The sequence below is a fragment of the Hemiscyllium ocellatum genome, chromosome 32, assembly GCF_020745735.1.
Source record: "Hemiscyllium ocellatum isolate sHemOce1 chromosome 32, sHemOce1.pat.X.cur, whole genome shotgun sequence".
NCBI classification, from domain to species: Eukaryota; Metazoa; Chordata; class Chondrichthyes; order Orectolobiformes; family Hemiscylliidae; genus Hemiscyllium; species Hemiscyllium ocellatum.
Genome location: NC_083432.1, coordinates 34326288 through 34348349, shown reverse-complemented (window position 1 = coordinate 34348349; position 22062 = coordinate 34326288). Strand labels below are relative to the sequence as shown.

Genomic DNA, 22062 nt, shown 5'->3' with positions numbered 1-22062 from the left:
AGCACTGGGGTGGACCCACACTGGATGGATTGCATAGTTTAAGACAACAGTTCACCACCAACTTATTGAGATTAATTAGGGATGGGTAACAAATTCCCACATGAAATCATTGAATTAAAACCAAATGCAAAAGCACACAAGTGAGGAAGAGGTCAGTGAGCATCATTGGCCTGCAGGATGCACTGCCCCTGCCCGGACCTTATTAGCACTCAGCACCATGGATGATCAGTCAAATAACTTCCCTTTCCATCTCCCAACTCCCTTCCCAACCCCTCCCCTCCCCTCCATTCCATTCCTCTGACCTACCCTTCCTTCAAGCCACCAATTGGATTCATTCATCCCATCGACCAACCAGGTTGTACTCTTTACCTATGTTCACCTATCCTTCCTCACCACTCTGCCCCCACTCCCCTGATTTGCTGCAGCTCCCCTTACACCCACCCCCCCAATCCTGAAAAAGGATTACACTCGAAACATTCACTTCTCCATTTCCTGATGCTGCCTGGCTTGTTGTAGTCTCCCACCTCCTGCTTGTCGACCTCTTGTTTATAAGGCCACTGGCTAGATCAGCATTGACGTCACTGGATGACGACCAGTCTTCTGCCTTGAAATTTAATTGCTAGTTACAGAATGCAAACTGCTGCTCATCTGACATCAGTTGCATCAACATGGACCAGGAAAGGAGAAGCATTCTTCATCCATATGAATTATTGGCTTACCTCATCCCCAAAAACAATTGACAAGCCCCCCTCTAAAACCTTTATATGATGATGGTAAAAAGATACAAAATTTGGCTTCAAACTTCTCTAATGCCATCCAGATTGACAGGGTTATTAAGAAGGCATACAGCGTTTTGGCCTTTATTAACAGAGGGATTATGTTCCGGAACCAGGAGGTTCTGCTGCATCTGTACAAAGCTCTGGGACGGTCACACTTGGAGCATTGTGTACAGTTCTGGTCACCGCATTATAAGAAGGATGTGGAAGCTTTGGAACGGGTGCAGAGGAGATTTACTAGGATGTTGCCTGGTATGGAAGGAATGTCTTACGAGGAAAGGCTGAGGGCCTTGAGGCTGTTCTCGTTAGATAGAAGAAGGTTGAGAGGTGACTTAATAGAGACATACAAGATAATCAGAGGGTTAGATAGGGAGGACAGGGAGAGCCTTTTTCCAAGTATGGGGATGTTAAACATGAGGGGACACAACTTTAAAGTGAGGGGAGATAGGTATAAGACTGATGTCAGAGGTAGTTTCTTTACTCAGAGAGTAGTAAGGGTATGGAATGCTTTGCCTGCAATGGTAGTAGATTCGCCAAGTTTAAGTGCATTTAAGTCGCCACTGGACAGGCATATGGACGTACATGGAATAGTGTAGGTGGGATGGGCTTCAGATTAGTATGAAAGGGCGGTGCAACATCGAGGGCCGAAGGGCCTGTACTGCGCTGTAATGTTCTATGTTAAACAAATGAAGCAAAATTAAACTAGGGCTCCCGTCCAGACTGCAGGATTCACTGGATGGTGCATTTAAGGATGGCAGGTAAAATGTGACTCGAGTTTAGCCACAATGCCTCCTGAGTACGAATAGCCTATAGCCACCCACTGTCTAGACGCGTACACATCGAATGCAGTACCAGAGGTAAGCACCCTCTGGACAGAATTGGTACAAGTTTTAGTTAAATAAAAAAGGCAGTTTATAAAAGCAAAAAAAAAATCACGGCAAATGAACTCCACAGACTGTCGCCAAACTAACATCTGGCCAAATCCTTTAGTAGCTGAGATCTATAGCACGGTCTCCAGTTTCACTGGGCATGCTCATTTAACCCTGGTGAAGTCATGTGCCCTTATAGAGGAAGCGTCTGGTGAAATACTACACCGCAGAAATTCCAGCTGGGAATTCTAGTCTTTCAGCCCTCCATTTTATGAATGAAACGCTGCTAACTCCATTCATAGAAAAACAAGTTCCTACTGGCTGGTCCCAGAGGAGAGACAGTCATTGAGGGTAATGTAACAAAAGAGCTCAGCGGACTGAATAAGTACTGCAAACTTCTATTACCTGAAGGGTAACAACAAACAGTCAGTCAGTCATGCTGTCTGTTCACAGGCTTTCTAGTGAAGGTGGTCTCGCTAACTTGGAAAAAAACACAGTGCTGCACAAAGCCTTAAAAAGGCATAAGAAAGCAAAAGAATGCAAAAGGAAAAAGAAATGAAATCCACAATCTGTCAACAAGCATAAAGTGAACTATGATATTACTATGAACCTGGAAGGTTTGCTATGAACTAGCAACAGGTTTGAAGACAGCCACTTCAGAGTCACATTCTACTTTTTTAAATAAACGACAATGCAAAGTTCTAAACAGAATAGCCGAAAAAGGTGAGATACAGAGTGAAATCTAGGCTGGCATGGGGATATTACAAAACAGCAATTCAGCAGGACTGGGGACTGGGCTCATTACTTCACAGTTCAGTTTAAATGCTTTATGTCAGCAGAACCCTCAGAGTACAGAATTGCCCTGCAGTTTTGTTATTGAGTAAACAGAACAGACCAGGCATATCAGAGCATGAGGCACTGTTGAAGGCAGTGTATGAGGCACTGTTGAAGGCAGTGTATGAGACACGTTTCTGATGGACTGGTAGGTCATTTGAAGTCAACTACATTTGGATGTTATGTTGCGATAGAGCATCATCATCAGGCACTGGGGAAAGTATAAGCCCCAAAATTTCCTCAGCGTGCCCATGTTTATTACATTACAACTAGAGGCCTAGTGGCAAAAAGATGCTTTTATTTTTGCCCACATAATGTTCAGTTCAGATAAACTTGCCTGTACCAAGATCCTGCCCTCCTCATTCCCATGATGTCTGGTTGGTAATAGTGTGGAGGTACCTGACCTTTAATAACCCTGCATCCCAGTGATTTGGGATACATTCAGTACTGGCCCAGATACAAATCCCTCTCACTTCCAGTAGCATAACCGGAACTTTGAGGCTGCTCCTGCCATCAGCCTTTGCTCAGCGACAGCCCCTTGGGTGCGTGGAATACACTTCAGCAAAGGAAGTAGAGTCAGCTACATTAGGGACTTTTAAGTAACACTTGGATAGGCACATGGAAGTTAGAACAATGAAGGGTAAGTAGGTTAGTCTGATCTTAGAGTAGGATAAAAGGCTAGCACAACATTGAGGGCCAAAGGGCCTGTATTGTGCTGTACAGTTCTATGTTCTATATCATAACTTTATTACTTTTGACTCTGGAGCAAACAAACCAGGCAGGATTGGAGGAGGTATTGGCCTTTGAGAGGATGAAGTGTTAATCTTCTATGCCATCCACCCTCTGATAAACGTAAATGTTCCTAAAGCACCGTGGATCAGGGCATTCATCCTGGTGTCCAGACAGATATCACTAATAATTAAAACCAGATTTTCCAGTCATTTGTCTCATTGCTGTTTGTGGGGCTTTGCAATGCAGCAGGATTTCTTACAGTAAATCCTTTTTATGCTCTTTAAAAGAGAAAGTGAGGACTGTAGATAAGAGCTGAAAATGTGTCACTGGAAAAGCGCAGCAGGTCAGGCAGCATCCAAGGAGCAGGAGAATCGATGTTTCGGACATGAGCCCTTCTTCAGGAATGAGGAAAGTGTGTCCAGCAGGCTAAGATAAAAGGCAGGGAGGAGCGACTTGAGGGAGGGGTTTTGGAAATGCGATAGGTGGAAGGAGGTCAAAGTGAGGGTGATAGGCCAGAGTGGGGGTGGGAGCGGAGAGGTTAGGAAGGCGGTGCTGAGTTCAAGGGATTTGACTGAGACAAGGTGGGGGGAGGGGAAATGAGGAAACTGGAGAAATCTGAGTTCATCCCTTGTGGTTGGAGGGTTCCTAGGCAGAAGATGAGGTGCTCATCCTCCAGCCTTCGTTCGTGTTGCTATGGTCTGGCGATGGAGGAGTCCAAGGACCTGCATGTCGTTGGTGGAGTGGGAGGGGGAGTTGAAGTGTTGAGCCACAGGGTGGTTGGGTTGGTTGGTCCGGGTGTCCCAGAGGTGTTCTCTGAAACATTCCGCAAGTAGGCGGCCTGTCTCCCCAATATACAGGAGGCCACATTGGGTGCAGTAAATGATGTGTGGGGAGGTGCAGGTGAATTTGTGGCGGATATGGAAGGATCCCTTGGGGCCTTGGAGGGAAGTAAGTGAGGGGGGTGTGTGGGCGCAAGCTTTGCATTTCTTGCGGTTGCAGGGGAAGGTGCCAGGAGTGGAGGTTGGGTTGGTGGGGGGTGTGGACCTGAGAAGGGAGTCACGGAGGGAGTGGCCTTTTCGGAACGCTGATTGGGGAGGGAAGGGAAATGGATACCTGGTGGTGGGGTCCGTTTGGAGGTGGCGGAAATGACGAATGATGATACGATGTATATGGAGGTTGGTGGGGTGGTAGGTGAGGACCAGTGAGGTTCTGTCCTGGTGGCGATTGGAGGAGCAGGGCTTGAGGGCAGAGGAGTGGGAAGTGGAGGAGATGCGGTGGAGGGCATCAACGATCACATCTGGGGGGAAATTGCGGTCTTTGAATAAGGAGGCCATCTGGGTTTTGCGGTATTGGAACTGGTCCTCCTGGGAGCAGATGCGGCGGAGACGAAGGAATTGGGAATATGGGATGGCGTTTTTACAGGAGGCAGGGTGGGAGGAGGTGTAGTCTAGGTAGCTGTGGGAGTTGGTCGGTTTATAGTAAATGTCCGTGTTGATTCAGTTGCCCAAGATAGAAAGGGAAAGGTCTAGGAAGGGGAGGGAGGAGTCTGAGACGGTCCAGGTAAATTTGAGGTCGGGGTGGAAGGTGTTGGTAAAGTGGATGAACTGTTCGACCTCCTCTTGGGAGCACGAGGCAGCGCCGAAACCCGGACCAACCAACCCAATCATCCCGTGGCTCAACACTTCAATTCCCCTTCCCACTCCACCAAAGACATGCAGGTCCTTGGATTCCTCCATTGCCAGACCATAGCAACACGATGGCTGGAGGAAGAGCGCCTCATCTTCTGCCTTGGAGCCCTCCAACAACAATGGATGAACTCAGATTTCTCCAGTTTCCTCATTTCCCCTCCCCCTACCTTGTCTCAGTCAAATCCCTCAAACTCAGCACCGCCTTCCTAACCTGCAATCTTCTTCCTGACCTCTTTTCCCCTCCCCCACCCCACCCCACTCCAGCCTATCACCCTCACCTTGACCTCCTTCCATCTATCGCATATCCAACACCCCTCCCCCAAGTCCTTCCTCCCTTCCTTTTATCTTAGCCTGCTGGACACACCCTCCTCATTCCTGAAGAAGGGCTCATGCCTGAAACGTCAATTCTCCTGCTCCTTGGATGCTGCCTGACCTGCTGCGCTTTTCCAGCAACATTTTCAACTATGCTCTTTAAAGCCCTACAAGATCACCGGAGGCCTTCCCTTGGCTCACATTTTCACCAGGGACTATTGCCTCACTCTCCGATGTTATAGCCAAATAGGGAATAAGAGGGTGGCACGTTAAAAAGGCAGCCAACGAAACTGGCCGAGCTGCCCAGCTGCCCTCCCAGATGGGATGGTTGCTCGCTTTATCAAACAGCAGTCTGGTGTTAAGCCAAGCCCAACATAACAAGTTCCATGAGGGGCATTTAGATCCTTATTATTTTGCACACAGCACAGTCCAGCCTGTGTGTCACTGAGCACAGTGACCCCCTCCCATTCTCACTGTGCTCAGTGAAAATGGGAAGGGGGGTGTCACTGAGCACACCAAGAATGGAGATGCCTGAACTGTTCATGTTGTTTAAAAAAAAGCTTCTTTAGACGTAAACCATATCCAGAATTGTATTTTTGCGCAACCTCTCAGATTTTGGACTTTCTTTCAAATGTAATAATCCTGTTCATTGTCTTTTCCTGCTTTCGTCCCCAAAATCCTGAAGGTTAGAGCCTCAGGAAATGCATACGTTATAAAAGCACCTTCAGGCAACAACGGGCTCCACTCCAACAATGACACTTATTGTCAGAGCTCTATTAGGAAGTCAAGCCGTGCACCCTTCAGTCGCATTTACATTTTGCAAATAAACACAGGGTACAATTTTCACCAAAGCTGTTTCCTCAAATGAGCATAAGGCTGAGTTTGTGTTGCAGTCCTTTTTTTTCCAAGAAAATGTTCTCATTTCTAGTCAAGGCCTCAGCCAGCATGGGGGGGGGGGTAAAATCCCCAACTGACCAGATGCTGTCAGTGCACAAATATCCACAGGTGCACAATTTCCAATGGAGCCACTGGATAATAGACGAAGGATGGAAATCCTCACGTAATCATTCTCACGGCCAGTTATTGTGCTCTCCCCACAGTCACTGACAGGCAGTGAAACACCACACTCAAGTGATCAAACCTGTGACAATCTTGGTTGAGGCGACAGGCAAGAGATGATAGCATGCTGATAATGTCATTGGAACAGTAAACCAGAGGTTAATGGTCTGGAGAAATCGGTTCAATTTGCACCATCACAGCCGATTGGAACTTGAATTCCGTTCCAAAGTCTTGGATTGAAACCTATGCTCAGCTTTGGTGAACATATAAAACCCCCAGCTGGTTCACTATTGTCCTTTCACTAAAGAAATATTTACCTGCTTTGGCCTCCTTGTGACTCCAGATCTATTTAAATGTGATTGACTCTTATATGATCTAGCAGGCTACTCCGATGGGGTGCAATCACCCACTATTGAATGCTATACATGAAAGATGAGTGGAGTGTAATAGTGATGGGCAACCACTAATTGGGAACAATCATCCTGAGGGAGTTGACACATTCAAGAGAAGGAAGGACAACATTAGAGAAAAACGTCCCTTGGATATCAAGGAGATTATTTTACACATTTAAAAACAAACAGAATATTTGAAGAGCAATCTCTTTCGTTCCTTCCCAAGCAAGCTTGAGCAGCATTCCTTGGATAAAGGAATGGGAAACATGAGAAGTCAATAACAAGCACCTTATGACAAACTCCATCTGTTGAATGGCAGACTCTGAACAACCACAATAAGAGTGGTCCTTTCTAAACGGTTCAGGGCAAGCCACTCCCCTTTCAGCGCCAATCTCCACCAGCGAGGTCCCAGAACGAACCACTTGTCTGTTTCTCCACAAACACACAACGCTTCATGTCATTAGGGAGCAACTCCTCTACAGATTAAATGGCAGACTAAATTACTTTAAACTCAGTAAATGGGATGGTGATTGCTTAGCTTCAGAGATTTGCAATTGCAAAATACATCATTAAAATACTGCAAAGCAATATGAACCACCAAAATCACTGGCAGTGGTGTTTTCAAACTGTTCACGTGGAAGTGCTTTCATGCCAGCACTAATGGAATCATGCCAAAGTAATTGGATTCATACCAATGTAATTGAACAACAAACTAGATGCCAAATCATTTCCATTCTGCTCGTAATGCACACAACAGCATTACTGCATGACGGATTCTAAATAAACAGCACTTGTACAAATATTGACCGGTAGATGCAAAACAAGTGTGAGACAAAAACGAAGTGTGGAAATGTCCCTTTGAGACTGTCTAAATGGTCTTGGAACAAATGTGAAGAGACTAGCTGTAATGTTCTAATGCTGGGTTTCTGCAACAGTCAGGGCAACATTACAAGAAGCTTCAAGCAGTGTACACTGAACTCAGTTTGATTTCCTAGCAGCACTGGTTTAGATGCATTCTTGTATAACTGGGCAGAGAATGCTGTTATCCCTTAATTAAGGGCAAGTATACAAACAGCTTCCTTCACCATCTTCACTCCTGCTAATTTGCCAACCCTCAAACTTTTGTAAATACAAAAATGCATTTAGATAACTTCAAATCCATTTTTGGAGTGTCCTCAACTCACTGGAAAACGTCTTGCATTTACCTAGCACCTTTCACAGCTTCACAATGTTTCAAAGTACTTTATAGTCGATGAAACACTTTTAAAGTGTCACTGTTATGGAGAAAGTTGTGAAACCGTTTGATTTGGGGGAATTTGTTGCTTTCCACTGGCACAAGAAATATTTCTGTATTTACTATTAACAACATTCAGCTTATTGAGACAGGAATGGCCTCTCGCTACCTTGTTTCTGCAGTTCTACTTACCATGGGACTGGTCTAATTTTGTCAAAATGTTTCTCTCCCAAACCACTACACCACAATTAATAAAAGGCATCCCCTTACCTGGGTCATATGCATAATCTGGAGGTTCCTGCTTGATGAGCATGGAGTGTGAGAAACAGTGGGTGCTCCCACTGCCAATCGGGTTTCCCTGCTCATACATCGGGTCGTGGTACTCCTGCTTATAACTTTGCTGTGGGTATGGAACACAGGGCTCAGACATTTGCCGCTGATATGGCAAAGGTGCTTCCCTGTTCATGCCCTGGGAGGAATGGAAGCGATGACAGAGCTCCAAAGGCTGTTGTTGAAATTGTGAGCTGGGGACAAATAACAAAATCGACTATTAAGAAAGCACACAGTCACCCATGTGAGACTTATGAATCTTCCCCTCACCAACCCACTGAAATGACTTTAGCATCCTTTTTGTTGCTTTCAAGACACTTATCTTTGCTACTTAACTCTGTGATCTGCCTGTATTGCTCGCAAGACAAAGCTTTTCACTGTGCCTTGGTACACGTGACAATAAATTTAATTAAATTCATACTTCAATGGACTCGATCCACCTTCCATGGACAATCTCCTCAGGTCATATGTCCTTACTCTTCATCCTTTGCCCCAACTGCCCCTGAATTGATCTTTAAAATGCACGATATGTTTATTTAGTTGATGAAAGCAAGAATCTAGAACGCTGCAAAAATACACAGACTGGAGTAGACAATGGCCATTCAGCCTGCTAAGCCTATCCTGTCCAGAGATCACGTGAGTTTGCTTTCATAGATGGCCTCCCTCCAATACCACCTCAATCTCATCTTTTGTTTTGTTGATTTTGGTGATGCTGAGGGACTCAGGGTTAGACAAGCAAGACCAGTATTTGGAGTCAAATTATCAGCTATCCATGATCCAACCGAAATAGCCAATGGGTCAAAGGGGCTGAACTATCTCCTCATATTGCTATGTTAAGGAACACCAATTTCTTTTCCCTAAATTACCTGAAAAATATCAAGCATTACGAAAATATGAAATACCAGCCAATCTATTGAACGTGTTCCTTACTGTCATAGCACAGTGTAGCTTTTACATGCTCCAGAGTATGAAATCAAGTCATACGTTGAATTTTATATCATTAATAAAATTGTACAGCAGATAAAAGAAACATTTGCATCAACTCAAGATATATAAAATCTGCATCAAAGATTTCTCAGGCCCTTGTTTGAAGTGTTATGATTTTCTGATTTGCCTATTGTGATCTTATAGGATTTTACTCATCAAGTTTTAAGTTACGTTTCAATTTACTGTTCAGCTGCCCAACTTGGAACTGCTGTCACATCAAAGCCAGTGTGTGTTAGCATGGAAAGCCTTTCAGCAATATTGCTACTTCTGACCGAACAAAGAAATGCTGGGTTTTCCTCATAAATCAGGACTCCCAGGCCACTCCAGGTTTCCATCCAAAACCAAAGCAGACATTAGGCAAAAAGGACATGTTATACTGGGAGCAGACGTGAACCATGTTAAGTTAAGGTATTCCAGGTATTCTCAAATTCAACTAAATGCAAAACCTTCCTCGGCTCAAAACAAACGCTCCGAGACAAATGCTGCAAAAATGACAGCATGAAACACTTTTTCAGATTGGAAATTTCTAAACTTAAATAGAATAGTACTCCCTCTAATAATTGCGACTGGATTCCAAACAAAATGCTTCACATGAATTATGTCACATTAAATTGTGATCCACTAACTACAATGCAAACAAACAGAGGCATGGTCAATGAATTCCAATTGAGGGAGTACCAGTGACCCATTGTAGGAGTAAGAGGCATTTCATCATTAAAACATTCAAATAAGTTTTGATTCAAAAAGCAATAAAATTATGTGAAACTCAAAGACAATAGGAGAACTTCAAATCTGTACCTGTGGTCCATTGGGAATCGGCCATTGGTTATGCACTGTGTGGGTGTATGGAGATTCACAAAGCTGTGATCCCGTCTGGGATTCACCGTGGACTTACTGCAGGGTTGTTGTAATGGAGTATTTGAAGGGGTCCCTGGAGCTGGGGAGTTGAGACCAACATGTGGCTTTTTCTCATAGGCACTACATAAAGTGAAACAAATGACTTGATTAGCTAAATGTTTTCTTTAGCATCTTAGAAACAGTTCATTATATCTATACAGTGATTAAAGGCTTATTATTGTGTTTTGGACATTCCTTCAGCCTGTCATGAAAAGGATATTGTACCTCATCAAATAATTTCTTTCCAATATAATTTCAAAGCTTCCATTTTGGCTCCCTCCCCATCATTTATGAGGTATATCTCAACTACATCATTAAGCATAAATCCTGCTTTTACAGGGACACAAATGAGAATCAATTCTACCTCTCCCCACTTCCATCTACCAATCTCATGGCTGCAAGTATTCTTTCCAATTACATGCCTGGTAAGAAGACAGAGGGGAGCCGCAATTGTATCCAGCTCAGTGGTGGCCAGGTCTATATTCCAATTAGCAAACACATGCTTCGAGCATGGATTTCAAGGCTCCCTTGCTATCGACGTATGCCAATTCCAGATATGTGCTTAAGCTCGACTGACTTCAGATACCAAACTCTCTTTTCTCCACTTCTGCTGTATCATTGACCTTCAGCTGATCTCAACTCTTTTTTTTTTACACCTTGAGATTTAACTTAGACACAGTCTTACAGCCTTGTCTCCCCCTTGGAGACATTATAACTCAGTTTCACCTCCAGCTCCATTCACCCACCCAGTCCTTTTCCTACTCCAGACAAGTTGATGTTAGGACCAGTGTTGTTTTTTTTTTAAATCCTTCTTTGGCAATCTCCTTCTGTCATACATCCTCGTATACATCTGTTCTTTACTGTTTCTCTATTCTTTATACCTCACCACAGTGAATTACTGAAACCTTCTTCTTTGGAATCCTCTCCCCAGATTCTTGTCAATACTTCCTTTGCTAAAATCTCCTGGAAACTCTTGGGATCAAGGACTCCATTTGGCCAAATTTCTCTATGTTCTTTCTTGCTAAACTTTCTTTCCCGCTCAATACTGTATAAGTGCGTGGAAATGTGATAGAGTCATATAGCACAGAGACAGACCCTTCAACTTGTCCTTACCCAATAGACATCCCAATCTGACCTAGTTCCATTTGCCAGTATTTGGCCCTGATCCCTCTAAACGCTTTCTATTCATGTACCCATCCAGATGCTTTATCCATATAATAATTGGATCAGCCTCCACTACTTCCTTTGGCAGCTTGTTCAATACACGCACCACTCGCTGCATGAAAACCGACTCCTCGGGTCTTTTTAAAATCTTTCCCCTCTCGCCCTAAACTTATGCTCTCTAGTTTTGGACTCCCCCAGCCTTGAAGAAAGACATTGGCTATTTATCCTACCCATGCCCCTCATGATTCTGTACACCTCTAAGGTCACCCCTCAGTCTCCGATGCTCCAGGGACAAAAAAAGTCCCAGTCTATTCAGCATCTCCCTATAATTCAAACCCTCCAGTCCTGGAAACATCTTGTAAATCTTTTCTGCACCCTTTCAAGTTTAACAACATCTTTCCCACAAAGGCAACCAGGACTGTATGCAGTATTCTAAAAGTGGCCTCACCAATGTCCTATGCAGCTGCAACATAACATCCCTACTCTTATACTCCGTGCACTGACCAACAAAGGCAAGCATGCCAAATGTCTTCTTCTTCACCTTGTCTAGCCGCAACTCTATTTTCACAGAACTATGCACCTGCACTCCTAGGTATTGTTTGGCAACACTCCCCAGGACCCTACCATTAACTGCAGAAGTCCTGCCTTGATATGCCTTACCAAAATGCAAAACCTCTAAATTAAACTCCATCTGTCACTCCTTGCCCCGGCCCATCTGATCAAGTTGTACAGAGATAATCTTCTTGGCGGTCCACTACACCACCTATTTTGTTGTCATTTGCAAACTTACTAACCATATATCCTATATACACATTCGAATTATGTATATAATTAGAAATGGATACTGGATTGAAAGTTTATTTCAATTCTACCACTTTTGCTGTTAGATCGGCTGCATTTGAAACACAAATGTTGAAGCCAGAATCACAGAGCACCTCAATTTACTTTCCAGATCTAGCATGCAAGTATAGTACTGTATTTATTGTTAATACAGTGATCACTGCTGGTTTGCAGAAAGAAGGCTACTGAAATACTAGTGTCACATCAAAATCTTCATTTTAACTTAAAAATATATAACATAAATCATCTTCATACTGGGTCCTTTAGTTGTGTTGTGTATAAAGGTAAGCAGCTTAGTGAGCTTTGCCTTTATAGAGATTATTTTGTAGATGCCGTTGTTGCTTCATGCAACTGCACCAAGTCACCAGGCACATCCCAATAGCATTAATGATAGTAATTTCAGCCAATGTACACATACATAACTGGAACTGCACAATGCTAGTTTAGCCTCCCAGAGGAAATTGTTGAGCTTAATACAAACTTTTTAGCTTGCTTTAATAATGCATGAAAAATTCCTCATTCACCCATTACTAATGCATCCTGTACTGGATTGAATCACATTCATATGGAATGTCTGTTGCCAATGAGTTTCAGCGCTGGGAGTACTAGAAAACAGACCTTTCGGTCCTACCCGCCCATGCTGACCAGATATCCCAACCTAATGTAGTCCCACCTACTGGCACCCGGCCCATATCCCTCTATACGTAGACCCATCCAGATGCCTTTTAAATGTTGTAATTGAGCTAGCCTCCACCATTTCCTCTAGCAGCTCATTCCATACATGTACCACCCTCTGCGTGAAAAAGTTGCCCCTTAGGTCCCTTTTATATCTTTCCCCTCTCACCCTGAACCTATTCCCTCTAGTTCAGGACTCCCCGACCCCAGGGAAAAGACCTTGTCTATTTATCCTATCCATGCCCTTCATGATTTTAAGCCTCTATAAGGTCACCCCTCAGCCTCAGACACTCCATGGAAAACAGTCTCAGCCTATTCAACTTCTCCCTTTAGCTCAAATCCTCCAAACCTTGCAACATCCTTGTAAATCTTTTCCGAACCTTTTCAAGTTTCACAACATCCTTCCTATCGGAAAGGAGACCAGAATTGCACACAATATTTCAAATGTTCTGTATAGCTGCAACATGACCTCCCAACTCCTGTACTCAATACTCTGACCAATAAAGGAAAGCATACCAAACATCTTATTCACTATCTGATCTACCTGCGACTCCACTTTCAAGAAAGTATGAACCCGCACTCCAAGGTCTTTTTGTTCAGCAACACTCCAGAGGATCTTATCATGAAGTGTATAAGTCCTGCTAAGATTTGCCTTCCCAAAGTGCAGCACCTTGTATTTATCTACATTAAACTCTATCTACCACTTCTCAGCCCATTAACCCATCTGCAAATTTGACTAAAAGTAAAGATACAATCAAAATATGGGAAGTAGCAAAGAAACGTCACTCTATGTATCGCTGTCTTCTCTATTTCTGTTAGAGTCATGAACAAAATGGCAAGGTTTGGAAAGCATTCGGCCTGAATATTTAAAAGTATTTAGGACAAAAAGAACTAGAATTCGTGGCTCTGGAAACTTTCAAGGATACAGGTAGTTTGTAGCATGAACGTTGGCTGAATTCAGCTTTAGAAAGATAAGAAGAATTTTACTCGATGCGTTCCCTCTCAATACCATCTCTGTACATTTTACACAGCAGTCTGAATGCTAGCCCAAGTCAGAGTGTTACTTTGTAATGCTGCTTCACCACTTCATGTTTAATGTACTCTTCAATGAGGAAAGTGATGCAGAGAGTCTGTCACTGATGCTGGATCCCAACCTACGCTTTGAATTAAGTTGTGTATATAGGAGGGAGAAAAAAAAAAGTGAGGACTGCAGATCAGAGTTGAAAAACGTGGCGCTGGAAAAACACAGCATCCTTCGATGTGCTGTGCTTTTCCAGCACCACACTTTTCTACTTCGATATATAGTTGTCAGTTAGCTCAGGTGGTTGGACGGCTGGTTTGCAATGCAAAGTGACACCAACATCGTGGTTCAATTCCTGCTCTACCATTAAGGATTCTCCTTCGTGGATGGCACGGTGGCACAGTGGTTAGCACTGCTGCCTCAGTGCCAGAGACCCGGGTTCAATTCCTGCCTCAGGCGACTGACCGTGTGGAGTCTGCACGTTCTCCCAGTGTCTGCATGGGTTTCCTCCCACAGTCCAAAGATGTGCAGGTCAGGTGAATTGGCCATGCTAAATTGCCCAAAGTGTTAGGTAAGGGGTATGGGTGGGTTGCGCTTCGGCGGGTCGGTGTGGACTTGTAGGGCCGAAGGGCCTGTTTCCACATTGTAAGTAATCTAATCTAATCTAAACTTCTCCAAGTTTCCCTTCACCCTGAGGCATAGTGACCCTCACGTTGAACGGCCAGTCATCTCTAATTGGAGAGCATCTGGTAAGACCATGAAGACTTTATATTTCACAGTTTTCCTTTTGTCATTTATCACAGATACCTCTTCCCTCCTGCACATCATACAATCCACCATTGCTGGCCTGGAACAAAGTGTTTTTGACCACAGGTATCGCTGCAAGTCTAGTCAATGCTGTTCTGTTGGCAGCCCATGAGGCAATAGGTTGAATTGAGCTGTCTCCATGCCTCATATGAAGTTGGAAAACTATAGACATTGGGATGCTTATAGTACAAATGTTTGTTGAGACAAAGAGACTGAACCTGGAGACACCTAGTCCAATCGAAACACCACTTGCAAAGCTACCAGACGACATTTGTAGATTAGGTCTTTACATTAAATACCAGCCATGACAGAATGCCAATAACTATTTACAATTATTACGCAGGCAAACCCTGACTCATTTCATATCTGTTTATAGATTAATGTGAATAAAATAGCTGATGTATTAATCATCAGCTATTTCTAGAAGAATGAAGTTGAAGTTGCCATGAAGTAAAAAAAACAAAATTATCCATATGTTCCACTTCCTTGGGAAAAAAAACTATCAGAAATAGTTACAAACTTTGGAACTGAATTCCTAGGAAATGATTAAAATGATGCTTTTGCGGATGTGCAAATTAATTTTACATTGAGAGCTTGTGCTAAGGTCACCTATTGTCTTTTGATTTCCTTTATTAAGTCCAAATTTCCACAGCCTGCCTACGTATTTTATGGGACCAAAGATAGGGAGATGAAGCAAAAAATAAAAACAGAAATAGCCCTCATATTACTATTTCCCTCACCTTCTATGTCACTCTTCCTGCTCTCTCTCAAACTAGAGACCTTGGCCTTATACTTAGATTTAACCACAGGAAGAAAATAATAGGAATTGTATGACTTTAATGAATGAATGTTATAAATATTACAACATGTAATGGCAATAGTGGAATGAAGTCATTTGTGAGAGTTTTCCCAAAGAAACAAGAGAATTTGAATTTGGAGTAATTGGGAATAAAATCAAAGCATCAAGGGGAATATTCTCAGAGGATCAGAGCTATCCATTTTGTTTTCATACAAAGAAAATAGGAACAGGAGTAGACCATTCAGCCTCGGAACTCGGTCCTCCATTCAATATGATCATGGCTGATCATGTAGGAACAGGGTGCTGAATGACTTTTGCCCTATACCCTTTCATCCCTATTTAAAGGTTTAGCATGGAAGCCAGCAACATAATTTTCACTAAGATACAAAAAGTATTGTTTTGCATACTTTTTCAGCCTCTGCTCTATGTAAACAAAGATCAGTACTTCTTAGAAAAGGCAGAATGTGAATGAAACATTAACTCTTTCTACCACACCATTCTTCTGTGACTTACAGTGACAACCCATAACACTAACCTGGCATAAAGGCACTGTTCCCCATTGTTGTACTGGAATGATTGCTTGTGACGACAAGACAAGTTCGGGTTAGAAATGGGACTCTGGGGCTCCTTTTTAATCTTCAGTGTGGGGCTGTGAAAAGCCACTGTTGGAAGGAAAATATTAAATGGTGGTTATTAATTGTCTTACAAAACTCTATTCTCTTCAATTCTAAATGTTCAGCAGAACTCTGATCAATGTATCAGCACTATCTTAAATGAAATAATTTCCAGATGTCACAGGAATCTTAAGCTGCTGTTACAGATCTCAGTTACCAATAAACAATTCAGTATATTATTGTTCATATCAAACTAGAAAAAAAGTGAACTTTCTCAGACACCTCCAAGACTACTAGGAGAAAGTGAGGACTGTAGATGCTGGGGATCAGAGTAAAAAAATGTGGTGCTGGAAAAGCATAGCTGGTTAGGCAGCATCCGAGGAACAGGAGAGTCAACATTTCGACCATAAGCCCTTCATCAGGAATGCTTGGGGGAGGAGGGGGTGGGGGGAGGCAAGGGGTTGAGAGATAAATGGGAGGGGTTAGGGCTCAGGGGAAGGTGGCTGGGAATGCAATAGGTGGATGAAGGTGGGAATAATGGTCATAGGTCGGAATAGAGTGTGGAGCAGATAGGTGGGAAGATTGACTAGTAGGACAGTTCAAGAGGGCAGAGGCAAGTTGAAGGTTTGGATCTGGGATAAGGTGGGGGAGGGGAGAGGAGGTGAAATCCACATTGATGCTATGTGTACTGCCTCCTGGTCTTAGTTCAGACTGAAATTCTACAACATACATTTGAAAGAGAGAAAACTTTTAGTGCTACTGTACATCAAGTGTACATGAGAAACATATTTGAAGTCTTAATGGTTAGATAATTATAAACGATTAAATTATTTGGAAGAAATTTGTATGGTATGTAATGGAGAATTTTGTCAGCTTATTTAAGCAGATGTTGCTGAGTCTAGATATAAAAACTCAATTATTAGGCAACTCTGCTATTAAAAACATACAATTGCAAAGCATGTGTACATAGGGGGTTTACTAGCCAGATAACTGGTCCTTGCACAAAATACTGCAAATTTCTCCTGAAGAAATTAGAGTCAGCAGAAGACAAAAAACACAGACTAAGCATCAGGGGCAACCTGGATGGCACAATGCTACAATTCCCTTTGTATCCCCATAGCTCAAGGTGCTGGCTTTGGCTGAGCCTCCAAGTCAGATATATTGTGGTTTCAAATTACTTTCCAGAAAGTTGAACTCAAGATGCAGGCTGACATTTCAGTGCAGCAGTCATAGCCATAGAGACAGAGCTGTAGAGAGCAGACCCTTTGGTCCAACTCGTCCATGCTGACCAGACATTCTAAATAAATCTAGTCCCATTTGACAGCATTTGGCCCCTAGCCCTCTAAACTATTCCTATTCATATACCATCCAGATACCTTTTAATTCTACCAGCATTTCCTCTGGCAGCTCTTCCATACATGCACCACACTCTGCATGAAAAAAAGTTACCCCTTAGGTCTCTTTTATATCTTTCCCCTCTCATCCTAAACCTATGCCTTGTAGTTTTGGTCTCCCCCACCCCACGGAAAATACTTTGTCTATTTATCCTATCCATGCCCCTCATGATTTTATAAACGTCCAAAAGGCCATCTCTCAGTCTCCGATGCTCCAGAGAAAACAGCCCCAGCCTATTTAGCTTCTCCCATTTGCTCAAACCTTCCAACCCTGGCAACATCCTTGTAAATCTTTTCTGAACCCTTTCAAATTTCACAACAGCCTTTCTATAGCAGGAAACCAGAATTGCACACAATATTCCAAAAGTGGTCTAATCAATGTCCTGTACACTGCAACATGACCTTCCAATTCCTGTACTCAATGCATTGACTGATACAGGCGAGCATACTCAACACCTTTTTCACCATCCTATCTGCCTGTGACTCCAATTTCAAGGAACTATGAACTTTCACTCTTTGTTGTGCAACACTCCTGAGGACCTTACCATTAAGTGTATAAGTCCTGCCCTGATTTGCCTTTCCAAAATGCAGCACCTCATATTTATCTAAATTAAACTCCATCTGCCACTTCTCAGCCTATTGGCCCCTCTGATCAAGATCCAATTATAATCGGAGGTAAACTTCTTTGCTATCCACTACACCTCAAATTTTGGTGTCATCTGCAAATTTACTAACTATACTTCATGTGTTCATATCCAAATCATTTATGTAAAATGATGAAAAGCAGTGGACCCAGCACCAATCTTTGTGGCAGTCCACTGGTCACAGACCTCCAGTCTGACAAGCAACCCTCCACCACCAGCCTCTGTCTTCTATCTTTGAGCCAGTTCTGTATCCAAATGGCGAGTTCTCTCTGTATTCCATGTGATCTCACCTTGCTAACTAACCTATGTTAATGAACCTTGTCAAGCCTCTTAACGAAGTCCATACAAATCACGTCCACTGCTCTGCCCTCATCATTCCTCTTCATTACTTCCTCAAAAAAAACTCAATCAAGTTGTTGAGTTCTGTTACAGGTGCTTTTTTCAGATGAGATATTAAGCCAGTATCATTTTTTTTTAAACAGCCTCCTCAGAAGGGTTACAATGATCAAGGCCAGTGCCTTGCCAAACATTCAGTTTTCAACCAACATAATTGAAACTGCTCATTAGTACACCGCAGTGTGAAAACTGGCTGCCATGATCCCTCCATTATTACGGTGACTGTACTGCAAAAGGACATCATTGGCCGTAAAGGGTATCTGAAAGTCACAAAAGACACGATACAAATGCAAGCCATTTTCCTTTAGACTCTTGATTACAATTTTATACCATCACAGTGGAATAGATTTTTGATTGGTAGCAATCAACCCAAAGGAAATAATTAACTGTTCACACTTATAGCGGTCACAAGTCTCACCAGGAGATAATGATCTGATGCATGTACTGACGTCGCTTTGCCAGCTGAATGCCAGTCAATTACTCATACCAACCTGCTGCTTCCAGCTGCAGTGATAATGTTGCAGTAGCTTGTACCATGTAATACAACTAGAATTAGCCCTGTAAAGTTTCTATTTGGCTACAATCTTTCGAACAATATGAACCCGCTAACAGGTAATTGGCCATAGCTGGTAGCTAGTCAAATGAGATAATGATGTTCCAAAATGAATGTTGTTTGACCTCATCGTACCCATTTAATGTGACTTCAACTTGTAGTTTACTAATAAGGCAATTGGGATTATACTCAAACATGTTTACACAAATACAATCCAGTCTTGTAGTGCCCTAAATTGCTACTTTTGTATAATGTTTTCTGTTGACATAACAGGGGAGATTCTATAATACTGACAGCAAGAGGAAATCTCTGTCCCAGTAAAAGTTTTGGTTTATGATTTGATCTGCTGAATACTACAGTCCCCTCATGAGATCATTTCCACTCTGTCATATCTAGAGTAAACTGAAAGGAAAACCCTCAACCTTACGAATCCATGAACATGTGACTGCAGGATCATTACAGACTTCTCTACACAAAAAAGGTAAACCAATTACCTCAAAGTTGTGCCATTTCACTAAGTCAGCAGATCTCTTGGTTAGAAGATTGGTTTGTATCTCCATATCTAGATGGAGCTCTTCATCATAAACAGATACTTCAGTACAGAGAGAATACTGCACCGACTGTTATGTATGATAATAGTTCTAAAAGGTTTCTGTAGGAGGGTGCTCCACCCAATCTATATCATTTTGGCTTGGCTTGGTGTCCGGCTTATGACCAAAAGTCAGGCGCATCATTCGTAGCTCCTGCTGGGTGTAATTACCAAGACCAACTAACTAGTCTAACGAGCATCTGACATCATGTAATAAACTAAACATTGTTGTGAAGACTAGCTTGTGGTTCATTCCCTACAATTATTAATTAAACAGGATCGTTGATCCAACAGGAAAGAAAGATCATTCTTGTTCAGTTGGAACAAAAGTAGGAGAGGAGATTTCCAAAGTCACAAGTTACCAATGATTGCTAGCTCAGAGTTGAGGAGCATTTTCTAGGAGTTAATGTGAAGACCGTAAGTTCTAATTTTTGATTGCAGACAAAAATGGGAAGAGTACAGTTTTAAACATCTAGGACTGTGGAAGGCAATACTGCGTTACAAATGCTCATTGCAAATGCTGTTTACAGTGCTGTATCATCAAGCAGTGGAGGAGCAGGGGCAGCTTACTGCCAATGAGTTGGAGCTGGTGGGGGTGTACACAAACTGAGATTCAGCTGAAAACAGGTAACTGGTTGGTCTGTAGAATAGTGACCAGAGACCTTCTGCCTGTCAACAATTTTGTAATGGGCTGCCAGGTAGTTGAACAGCTTAGGGTGTGAATGAGATGGTCACAAGCTTCTGGACCTCTGGAAATGGAGGTGCAGGTTTTTCTCTGCAGTAAAAAAAAATCAAAAGCCTGAAGAGAAACAGCATATTTTCCCTCACCAGTTGCTGTAAGCCGTGACTTTTAAACAATTAAGCTGTCCCTAAAATAATACTAACAATATTAAAGACAAGCCAGAGAAACTTTGAGATTAGGAGCTCCTCAAGCTAAATGTTATTTTCCCTTGTATAGAACATAGAACAGTACAGCACAGAACAGGCCCTTCAGCCCATGATGTTGTGCCAAACATTGATCCTCATGTATACACCCTCAAATTTCTGTGACCATATGCATGTTCAGCAGTCTCTTAAGTGTCCCCAATGACTTTGCTTCCACAACTGCTGCTGGCAATGCATTCCATGCTCTCACAACTCTGTAAAGAACCCGCCTCTGACATCCCCTCTATACTTTCCTCCAACCAGCTTAAAACTATGACCCCTTGTGTTAGCCATTTCTGTCCTGGGAAATAGTCTCTGGCTAACGACTCTATCTATGCCTCTCATTATCTTGTATATCTCAATTAGGTCCCCTCTCCTCCCCCTTTTCTCCAATGAAAAAAAATCCGAGCTCAGTCAACCTGTCTTCATAAGTTAAGCCCTCCAATCCAGGCAGCATCCTGGTAAGCTTCCTCTGAACCCTCTCCAAAGCATCCACATCTTTCCTATAATAGGTCAACCAGAACTGGTCACAGTATTCCAAGTGCAGTCTAACCAAAGTTTTATAGAGCTGCAACAAGATCTCATGACTCTTAAACTCAATCCCCCTGTTAATGAAAGCCAAAACACTATAGACTTTCTTAACAACCCTGTCCACTTGGGTGGCCATTTTAAGGGATCTATGTATCTGCACACCAAGATCCCTCGGTTCCTCCACACTGCCAAGAATCCTATCCTTAATCCTGGACTCAGCTTTCAAATTCAACCTTCCAAAATGCATCACCTCGCATTTATCCAGGTTGAACTCCATCTGCCACCTCTCTGCCCATCTCTGCATCCTGTCAATGTCCTACTGCAGCCTACAACAGTCCTCTATACTGTCAACGACACCTCCAACCTTTGTGTTGTCTGCAAACTTGCTGACCCATCCTTCAATCCCCTCATCCAAGTCATTAATAAAAATTACAAACAGTACAGGCCCAAGGACAGAGCCCTTTGAAACACCACTCACCACAGACTTCCAGGCAGAATTTTTTCCTTCTACTACCACTCGCTGCCTTCTGTTGGCCAGCCAATTCTGTATCCAGAAGCTAAGTTCCCCTGTATCCCACCCCTCCTGACCTTCTGAATGAGCCTACCATGGGGAACCTTATCAAATGCCTTGCTGAAGTCCATATATACCACATCCACAGCTCGACCATCATCAACTTTTCTAGTCACATCCTCAAAGAACTCGATAAGGTTTGTGAGGCATGACCTGCCCCTCAAAGCTGTGCTGCCTGCATTTAATCAAGCCATGCTCTTTCAGATGGTTATAAATCCTATCCCTTAGAATCCTTTCTAACACCTTGCAGACGACAGACGTGAGACTTACTGGTCTATAATTGCCAGGGATATCCCTATTTCCTTTCTTGAAGAGAGGAATTACATTTGCCTCTCTCCAGTCCTCAGGTACGACTCCAGTGGAGAGCGAGGATGCAAAGATCTTCGCAAGTGGCCAAGCAATTGCATTTCTCGTTTCCCAAAAGCAGCCG

The 22062-nt window shown here is 42.9% G+C and overlaps 1 protein-coding gene across 1 annotated transcript in view; it reads right to left on the bottom strand.

The window, feature by feature from the left end:
- The window catches only part of etv4 (ETS variant transcription factor 4), a 114410-nt gene that overhangs the window by 47458 nt on the left and 44890 nt on the right, over positions 1-22062 (bottom strand). The window contains exons 6-8 of the mRNA XM_060849106.1: positions 15952-16078; positions 10012-10191; positions 8167-8420 (exon numbers count right to left, since the gene is read on the bottom strand). Of these exons, the coding sequence (XP_060705089.1) occupies positions 8167-8420; positions 10012-10191; positions 15952-16078 (561 nt within the window). The remainder of the gene's footprint in view (positions 1-8166; positions 8421-10011; positions 10192-15951; positions 16079-22062) is intronic.